Below are 9965 nucleotides of genomic sequence, written 5' to 3' on the forward strand. Positions count from 1 at the left end.
TATGTTAATGTTGGTGTATAAAGCGTGTCACTTGATGTCTTCCTTTTTATCCAAATGCTTTGTACGTAACCGCGGATGCATACATATGAAACACAGGTGACCCCCCGGAGCAATCCGACACTCAGCCCTGGAAGATAAAATCTGACCTTGGAAGATTTAGTGTCTTGTTTAATCCACTGATGGGCCCGAAGCTGCCTATCCCATGTGAAGCAGCAGGGTAATTTAATATGAGCAGACATACCCACATTGGAGTAATTAGAGGCGCTTTGCAGCTGACAGTTGTAGCTCAGCGTGTAGCCAGAAGGCTACACTCTGTTGTGTAACGCACACTTTTTAATCAGCTGAGTAAGGCTTTTTCCGTTCTTTTGTCAGGTAAGAATATGAGATAATTTCCCGAGAGAGTTGTGGACTATGGCTTTAACAGGGCCAGCTGATTATAACCCCTATGCCCCTCTTGGTGCATGTATGTCACTTTTTAATGAAACATCTGGACATTTCTTGCATTGTATCTACATCTACACTGCTTGACATCGAGAAGAGATCGAGCACATCTAATTATTATTTAATTTTGTTAAATGTTTCTGAGAAATGTGGCAATAAATATTGAGGTTAGGAGAAGCATGAGATAAGAAAAGCAAACATTCTCCACCAGGTTTCTCAGCTTTTCTTTTCTGAATCTGGTTATCCTTTTACTCGCTGCAAGCGTTGTTATTTTTTTTCTCATTCTCCATCACCATCAGAGTTGTATTTCTAGTTTAGTTGTATTAACATTGACGAAGAGGGACACGGGGGCATTGCATAAATCAATCTCTAATCTCTACACAATCAACCTTGTGCATCACCTGCTTCTCAGGAAGTGGACGAGCCCTCATAATGATTTTTCCACAGATGTACAGAGAGATCAAGCGTTTGGGAATTTATTCATTGTGCCGCATGTTAAAGAGGTCGACTGACTGTTTAATATAATCAATACATTGCTTTTTGTCTTTTTCATTCATCCAGCATCCAAATGCCTTCACTTACAGTTTTGCTCCCTGTCCTGTTCTTTCCACCTTTTTGTTTCTAGTTGCAAGAAGCCCTGTCTGTCCTGTCTGACCCGGCGCCTCCTCAAGTGTCCTCTGCACTACCTGCGTATCCTCAGGATCAAAGACCTGCCGCGGAGAACAAAGGAGCGTATCGCAGCAGGGAGCCTCCATCCTCCTCCTCCTCCTCCTCCCACACTACCTCCAGAGGAGCAGCGAGAGATCGGGACAGCAACAGAGAGAGAGAGCGAGAGAGAGAGCGAGAGAGGGACAGAGACCGAGAACGAGACAGGGAGAGAGACCGGGAGAGAGACAGAGAACGAGAGAGAGAACGGGAGAGGGACAGAGAAAGGGACAAAGAAAGAGAGAGAGATAGAGACAGGAACAAAGGGAGGGACAAAGTGAGGGACAAAGACAAAAAGAAGAAAAAACACAAGAGGAGGTCAAGATCGAGGTCGAAGTCGAAGTCGAAGAGCAAACACTCCCTTCCCAGTGCCTACAGGAGGACCCGCAGGTCCCGGTAAGACACCTTGTCTGTCATTCAGAACTGTCAGTGTCAGGCCAGGGAATCTCTAAGTGTCCAACAATTCAATTTGATCTTGATTCAAGGTGGCGGGATCGGATTACACATGCATATATTCTCCCTGAATGACCATGTATGTCACTTTTCCAATTTAGCAAGATAAATGAGTCTTTTGCTTATTTGCATTGAGCTTTGTCTCCTAGTATTTTTGAATGGTCGTGAACCCTTTATGCCCACTTTCTGTAACGTCGGCATCGATGCTGACATTGCCCGAGGGAATAAGCCACAGTTCAATTTAAAAAAAAAAAAAAAAAAAGTAAGAGGAACGCTCATATGTGGAATATTACATTTAAGCAGAAACATTAACATTAACGGTTTAATATGGAAGACAAACCACTTGAAATCATATTCTAAATGTATTTTACATTTAGACTACATACTGTTGCTACAGATTCATGATTCCACCGGTGAAGTAGTCCTTTAAGTATACAATTAAAATCAGAGAAAGCAGGATAGACTGTCAGCAAGAAGCACATTTAAATAAGTTCTCATAATTTTCATTCAGTCACGTGAGGCTGATAAACCCTGAGCGTCATTTGCTTCACAATCAGGATATCAATACATATATGTTCAGGTGTTAGTTAAACAGATACCAGACAGAAAACACTGCTACTCTAGTGAGAACTATGTGTCTTTTTTTGGTATTTGTAAAGTGCAAATGTGTACAGACAGTCTGCAAAAGTCTGTACAGCTGTCAGATCCAACGTACAGCTGATCCAGCTGTGATCGCTGCTGCCGCCGTCAGAGACAGAAGTCGCTTCACGTGAAATGACGTCTCATTTCTCTCTAAAAAATAATAAAATAAACGCTTCCTCTCTCCTCCCGTGGTTTCCGCTAGTCAGGGGGAAATGTGGATGCAATTAGGGAGATTTGGGATGCAGCCCTAGTTGGAGACGCAGGTCTGTGACTGGAACAGCTGCTGTTAAAGACATTCAATGTGACAGACTGAGAACATAATGATTAATCACCATCTGTTTTATATTCCGCTTCACCTGAACCTTTTAATGCATTAAAAACTCCTATGAAGTAGAAACAAATGCAGGGGTAAAGGAGGTAGAATGAAGAAAACAAATACAGAATTGATAGCAAATGATCTCAGGTTGAGATCAGGCTGCTTTGTTTGTCAAAGAGGCCAATATTGACCAGCATGCTTTGTTTAGCCGCTGCAGCACAAGCACATTAACTCAGTGATCTTCTACGTCCTGGCTTTGTTTTTTAGAAACGGGGTAGCGTGTCCTTCTCTATCCCTGGTAGTTCATGTAAATGATGTGCACGCTCTGCATACAAGCCAGTGGAGAAAGTTAATCCAGTCCTGCCCTTTTTATGCAAATACATCTGAGAAGTGAATTAATCTCATACATGATCCATAAATATTTAATACTGTTTTCATTTCAGACTAGTTTAGAAATACAGTATTTACATATTCAAAGTCCTTGTGATATAATTTGTGTTAAAGTACTTCACAGAATTATGTGTTTTTGCCCTCTGGCCCAGTTGCGCTGCATTTAAGTGCCTTAATGGGAATTGTGTCACATTCATGGCATCACTACAAACCGTGCTCACTGCCTAGCCGTGGTTTGGAGTCCCTTGTAAAAACACCCTGATAGCTCGCTTTATTTCTTCCTCTTGCACATCACCAATGTCATTGTCTTATCACTGTCTTTTCACCCTCTACTCCATTTGTCGTCTTCATTCCAAATGCATCGGCTCGTTCCGCTAAGCGCCGCCTCGTGTAATTGAATGGCTTCTCCTCGTCTCACACTTGCTTTTGTCCTGCCGTCTGGCCAGATCCCGCTCACACTCCCCGGGGAGGAGGGACAGGAGGGGCCCCTCGTCAGACAGGAGACGTGACGAGAGAGAGCGCGAGCGCCATCATCCCAGCGGCGGTGGCGGCGGCGGCGGCTCCAGCGTGCCCAAGGGGCATTCGAGATCCAGGTAAACATCAGGCGTCGTCTGTCTTTGGAGAGGGAAATAATCATCGGTCTCCATCTTAATTTCATCAGTGAAAAAGTTTATTATTTCATCTGTCAAGGCAGATATCGTGTGTGTGTGTGTGTGTCTGTGTGTGTGTGTGCGTACTATCCATTGAGTTATGTTATAGATTGTGTCTTTAAGAGTAGATTTAGCCAACATACCTACAAGGCAGACACTTAATCCTCAAATGACCAGTGATGGAAACAGTAATGAACAGCTTGTACTTGCATGAATTTAAATGAGGGGCTTTGCTGAATACACAGGCGGTGCCTTCAGACAGTCTCCCACACCCTTGATATATAGTCTATTGTACGGCGTTGCCGCCTCAATCTGAAATGCTTCATTTCCTTCTCCTCTTCTGTCTCCCAGGTCCCCTCCTGAAAAAAGAAAGAGCTCCCTGACGTCCTCGGGACAGATGCAGATCGTGGGCGCCTATCTCTCCCCGTGTTCATCACCCAGCCGAGTATTGTCTCCATCAGCTAGCCCGGCCTCCAGCCTGGCCCACTCCAGGTAACCATCCACAGGCCTGTCAGTCAACTGCTTTCCCTAGACACAACTGAACGCCTCTTCAATAGAGGAACAATAGTTGTTGGGCGTGAAAGCCGAGATCAAATTGATACAGTTTACATTACATTTGATGATAAATGTGGAGATAAAATAGATTATAAAGCTTCCGTGTCTCATGAAACAAACAGAACACTGCAGTTACAGCATTCTGTCAAAACTACGCCAATACAATCTGTCAAAGCCCAAAGTGAGTGATGTCATCTGATCTTAAAACATCTCTGACAGTTAATATTCACATATTTTATCTGCGTTTTTCTGTTTCTTCTGCTAACGTGACAGAAAGTGTCTTTCTCCAAAAAAAGGGAGCATCCTTGCCGATGAAACAGTGCCGGTTTGGTCTATTGCTTGGAGCCATAAAGCCCCTCTATTATCTCTTCTTCTATCTTTTTGAAGACAAACTGTAGCAGAAGAACAAATTGGAGATCAGCATTCTTTGATTTATTATTGGTGCAACCAACTACACAGCAACTCGTCGGCACAGCATCTTTAAAATAGTTTGTTTGAAGCAGAAGTTTGGAGAGATGTTTCAACTTTCTCCTTTCTCTCTTTATCTTTAAGCTCTAGCTTTATGAATACGAAACTCAAGAAGGTAAAACAAGGCTCTGGTTTTTCTATGTCCGGTGTGGAGAGGAGAGAATGGAAGTGTTAAATCTAGAGAACCAGTGATAGGATGGCTAAGAGCCAAAGTCTTTAAAGTTCTAAAGCACAACGGCGGTCACAGCAGTGGACACACTCTTTTTTGAGGTCTTGGGGTTGTTGATTTGCCGTTTTTAATATATTTTGTTTATTTTCAACAAAGAAACAATTAAAGCTGCTTACATTAACTTCTGAATATTAGAGGACAAACTGTAGGGCTACATGCAGAATGAGCTTGTGGCTACTTTGTCCTCCCTCTGCGTTTCTAAATAAAGTGTACGCCCACCGTACTACGGGAGGGGAAGTAGGACAAAACATGTCCAACACAAGTGAAGGATTGCTTTTGTATGCACCTGACAAGTAGCAGTTGTTCTTGAGTCACATTCACTTTTAGTACTGGGTATCAGTAAAACCGATGCTGTCATGCATTACGTGAAGGAGTCTCACAGACCATCATTAGAAAGCAAGACGTGTGAATTTCATCATTTCTTATACGTGTTTTAGTGTATTAATCCAGTAGCTTTCTCTGTTTAGGAGGTTGGAATGAGCAAATCTTTGCAGTACCCCGAAATCTTCAGGTCCATCCATGGTCTGCACTCGCATACTTGCATGCTGAAGATTCCTCATGCGTGTAGCGGTTTTATGTTCTGTAGTCTGCAGTTTTAGAGCTTGTTTAGTTTGGCTGACGCACAGAAGACTGCTGGTGCATTTCGGTGTATAGATAATGTGAGTGATGCTGCAGCTTATAAATGAGCGGATTTTGAATTTCTTCCCCTATGCTCGAGTGCACAAACACCTCTGTGTCGTTTGAGTTCAAGCAGCGAGCGCACTGATAAAAGCTAGCAGGTGCAAATGATATCCAAGTGGACAACGAAGGTTTGGAAAGATATAAACGGAAGAGACTTGGGTTTTTTTTAAAGTTATGTACTCGTCTGAGGGACGTCAGGGGGGTTCGGAAAAGATATTCCTCATAGGATCACTCTGTAGCGTTTAAGTGTGATTTGTTGTATCTGCACAGACGCTGGATCAGTCAAACTTTTTGGGGGGGTTTTGTCCAATAGGGGATGTTTATCTCTCTGCTCTCTGAAAACCTGGCTCTTTTTAAGTGATAGGACATCCCCATGGCCTTGAAGCATTCAGTCCATCACTGTCCTCACTACAGTGTCAGTGGAGCCGGAGAAATCGTCCTATCGGGACGTTTTCAATAAAGTTTCTTGAGCAATTACTGTCCGCTTGGAGGAGTTTGTTTTTCCCTGCTTGGGTTTTTTTTTTGGAAGGATGATGGTTTTCATTCAGCCATTAGTACAAATGGAAATCACCAGATTTGCGTTGTCATCCATGGCGAAATGCAAATAATAATTTGTGGCATTCAAGTATTGACAAAAAGAGTGCTGCCTCTCCAGCTTATCAGCAAATCCTGAATATATCTGTTTAAGCAATTTTAGAAAGGAATGGATTTGCATTGTTAATGTTGTTTTCTTCTCATAAACCCATTCCAAGGAAAAGGTAAAAGGAAAGAATGGCGCTGTGTCGCAACTGCAAGAAGTATTTGCTTGAATATTTTAACAAGTTCATGGACAGAATATTCTCCGTCAAGGTCGGTCCTTGGGAGTGTTAATTAGCCCGGCTGTGGGAAAGATAACGTTAAAGGCAAATGTTGGAGGGGGATCCAAGTGTACAAACTCAGTAAATCTAGTGAAGAGCTCATTGTCATTCCTTTTGAAAATAGTTTTGCAGTTTTAATAATATGTTGTGTTTGCCAGGAAAAAGAAGGCAAAACCGCCACATATTTTCCGTTAAAAAAATGATCAACGCATTGGGACAGAGGTTCCATTAAAATGCCATTACTAGCCATTATAGGCCCTCAAAGGAGGAATTTGGAAGGATTTATGTATTTTAGGCAAGCCATAAAAGTTTTGATGGATTGGATATTTTATGCAAACGAATAGTCTCTTTTGACCTCTTTATTGACCTCTCCTGTCGGGTCATTATTGAGGAGTTTGACAAATCTTTATTAGGAAAAAAAGCTCTTACTATGGACCACAGATCTCATCCTCCGGATCACATGGATGCTGTGGCCGTTTTAAGATGTTAAAAAGCATGTTTATTAGAGACGAATTATATTCTGAAACCAAGATTTCCAAATTCAGGCCGTTGGATTTGGAGGAACTATTATGTGTGGTTGATAAATCAATTCCAATTATTTTTTAAAGACAATTTGTGTAACCGGTTCAAGGAAATGTTCGGTAAAATGTGAAGAGAGATTGTGTTTGTTGATCTTCGATTTGTGGAACTCAGAACTTTTAAATAACAGTTGTTTTCCCCCAAAAAACTTTTATGACGACACCTTACAGCAATGTTTTTCAGGCTTTCAAACATGAAAGCTCTTTTTTGCGCAGGGATGGTTCGCTTATGACTAAGGTATTTAAACCACAGTGAGATGTTTTTAAAAGCATTGTTTTGTGGCTCTGGTTGAGGCAAGAATGCTTTTATTTCTCTTATTCTTTTTTGATTTTTGACATTTTCATTTGAGTGGCTATATAAGTGGAGCATTCCAGGAGGGGACTGGTTGATGTTTATTTGTTATTAAAGGGATGGAACTAGAGCACTTTACCATAATAATCCCACATCATGTATTTAAAGGCATCTGATACCCATGATTGACTCACTGCAGATCTTCCGATTCGTCATTGGACTAAAGATGGAAAACCTCCATCACATCAGCAGCCGTCTGTTCTGCAGCCGATCACCAGTTTGTTCAATCAACTTGATTCACACAACCGTTTTTTTCTATTTGAAAAATCTCTTGATGACTGAAATAATCAGACACCGACGGTAGAATAGACATCTTTAGTGTCCACTCATGAGGAAATGTCACATCCACTTAAAGGGAAATACGTACACTTTGAAACTTCCTCTGCTGTGGCTTCGAAGACATGAGATATGAAACAATAACTAAGTAATAAGTGGACCAAACGGCTGGGATGAAAGAGCTAAAATATTAATTAATACATATCTTACATCGTGATGGGGGGGTGCAGCAGTCACTCATATCTAATAGTCATGAGGACTCGTTGCCGTGGGTACCCATCGTTGTCCTCCTGACGGGGGTTTTTCAGATTCATTTAACAAAGGATGTGAAGGGCTCTGAACTATTAATGTTGCTTTCCTCCTGGTTTGGGTGGTGTACAGCTGCAGCCGTCTCCAGAGCTTCTGTATAATCCTGCTGGCAGTGCTAACTTGTGAGCTTGCTTTTGCTCCCTAATTTTCTGCACCAGCATGTGATGTTGTAAGAAATTACACTTTCCACTAAACCCTCCTCAGGACTCCTTTTGCTTACGTCAAAGCTATTTAATTTCCTTAAAAGAAAACACTCTTTGGAAAAAAACGAGTGCTCATTAAAATTGAAGTCGGGGTCTGAAATCATTTGGAAATATTTAAAACGACCATCTCAACAGCTCGGCCCCTTAATTGTAATTGGCTGACACAACTCGTCCGCCCTTATTGTTCCTCGGTCTATCCGGCGTTTATGAGAACATCACTCTCTGGACACGGGGCTGATAGATGGTTGATGTGATTTAGGACGGAGCCCTGCCCTTAAATATTAAACCCGGCGTCGCCGTGTCACCTGAAGAAAGTCGCTGTCCCAGATCTGCGTTTCATTTCTCCGCGTAGAGGAAAGTGCTGGAGATAAAACACAACCTCGGGTCACCCCGGGATTCATAATGATTTCATCAGACAGGGAGCCTTGTACGGAGGCTCTTTGGGGCCGCTTAGATAAAGAAAGATTAACAGCTTTGGACGGAGCCACAAAGTTGAATCTCGGCCTGCAATTTTTGGCACCTTTTCTGTTTGTCGGCGTTATTATGCACTCGTCTGCATTGGACGTTGTTGATGTCAAGCGGGCCGCTCCGGATGGATGTTTTCAAGGTTTTTTACAGTTCTTATGTCGTTCCTCTTTAACCTCTGTGTCCTTTTTCAGCTCGATCTCTCAAGATTCAAGGAGATATGGTGAACTTGTATGGCCTCTCCTGTTAACATGATTGGTTTTCTCTCTCTCTGTCTACAGGGGTGGTTCTCTGGATAAAGACAAGGCGGTGGCCTCATCCATAGTATCCTCTGTTCAGTCCAAAATAACTCAGGTATTGTTCTTTGCTTTTATCCCGAGTGTGTCCTGTGCTGAACTTTACAGCCTCCCGAATCCAAGTACTGAGTGCTGTTATGTCTTCCCATCATGCCAAGAGGAAGGGCAGAGAGTGGTGCATTGTTTTTCACAAGGACCTTCTCGGGAGGTTACTTGAATCAATTTTTTTATCCCATCTGTATTCTCTTTTTTTCTCCGTCCATGCAACATGTTGAATATGAGGCACATATTTCTCACCTGCATCATGTAGCTCATCTGTGACCTGAAGTGATTTTTCTATCACACAGGCAGCAGCTACTGAAGTGTGTGTGTTTGTGCGATTTATATCCAGTATTCACTGTCAATATGAGGAAACCTAAGACGTTTCACCTGCAGTAGAACATCATATGCTTGACGGATAATCGTGGATTTTCGACAGTGGCTTTGTGATGCAGTAAAAGTGAATTTGGAATCGAGATTGACTTTGAGTTTTGTCAAGTCTTTGTGAAGCTCGCAGTCAAATCAACTGGAATTAAGCTGTAGTTTCCGAGGTTTGAAGTTGGGTTTCAAGGTGTAATGTTGGGTGTCATTACTCTACCTTTTCAACACACTAACAAAAGTTTGCATGCTTCAACTGAAGAAACCCCCCCCCCCGTCTAAGACTGTACTTCCACCCGCTGCACTCCTTCTGGGAGAGCAGCCAAGAGTTGAGGAAGAGACGAGCCAAATATCAGTTGAATGCCAAGTGAGCGGCAGGTGAATATGGAGACCTTGTGGAACCGCCCCCCCGAAAAAAAACCAAAGTCTCGCTGGATATGAGATTTCACCTCTCTGTGGAGGAAGGAGGCCGAGCTAATGGGCTCTCTTCCAGCACATGTAAAAAGAGAGAGGGTTACCACTTCTGCTGAAGTACTGGAGCTGAAATGTCATTTTTGTCTCCTTGGCTTGTTTGTTGTGAGGCCTTGAAAGTTAAGAAAAATAGATGGGGTCATTGAAAGTGCGTGAATTAATACATTTTGTGCAGTTCTTTTGCTATGCCTGGCCAATTTTAAATCACAGA

At 42.4% G+C, this 9965-nt stretch overlaps 1 protein-coding gene across 3 annotated transcripts in view; it reads left to right on the forward strand.

Annotated features, from left to right (window-relative positions):
• Positions 1–9965, forward strand: part of sfswap (splicing factor SWAP) — a 41199-nt gene that overhangs the window by 27612 nt on the left and 3622 nt on the right. For all 3 annotated transcript variants that reach the window (XM_084036117.1, XM_084036115.1, XM_084036116.1), the window contains exons 15-18: positions 1067–1542; positions 3394–3540; positions 3949–4089; positions 8852–8924. In XM_084036117.1, the coding sequence (XP_083892243.1) occupies positions 1067–1542; positions 3394–3540; positions 3949–4089; positions 8852–8924 (837 nt within the window). The remainder of the gene's footprint in view (positions 1–1066; positions 1543–3393; positions 3541–3948; positions 4090–8851; positions 8925–9965) is intronic.

This window comes from Eutrigla gurnardus, assembly GCF_963514095.1.
Source record: "Eutrigla gurnardus genome assembly, chromosome: 19".
Taxonomy (NCBI): Eukaryota; Metazoa; Chordata; class Actinopteri; order Perciformes; family Triglidae; genus Eutrigla; species Eutrigla gurnardus.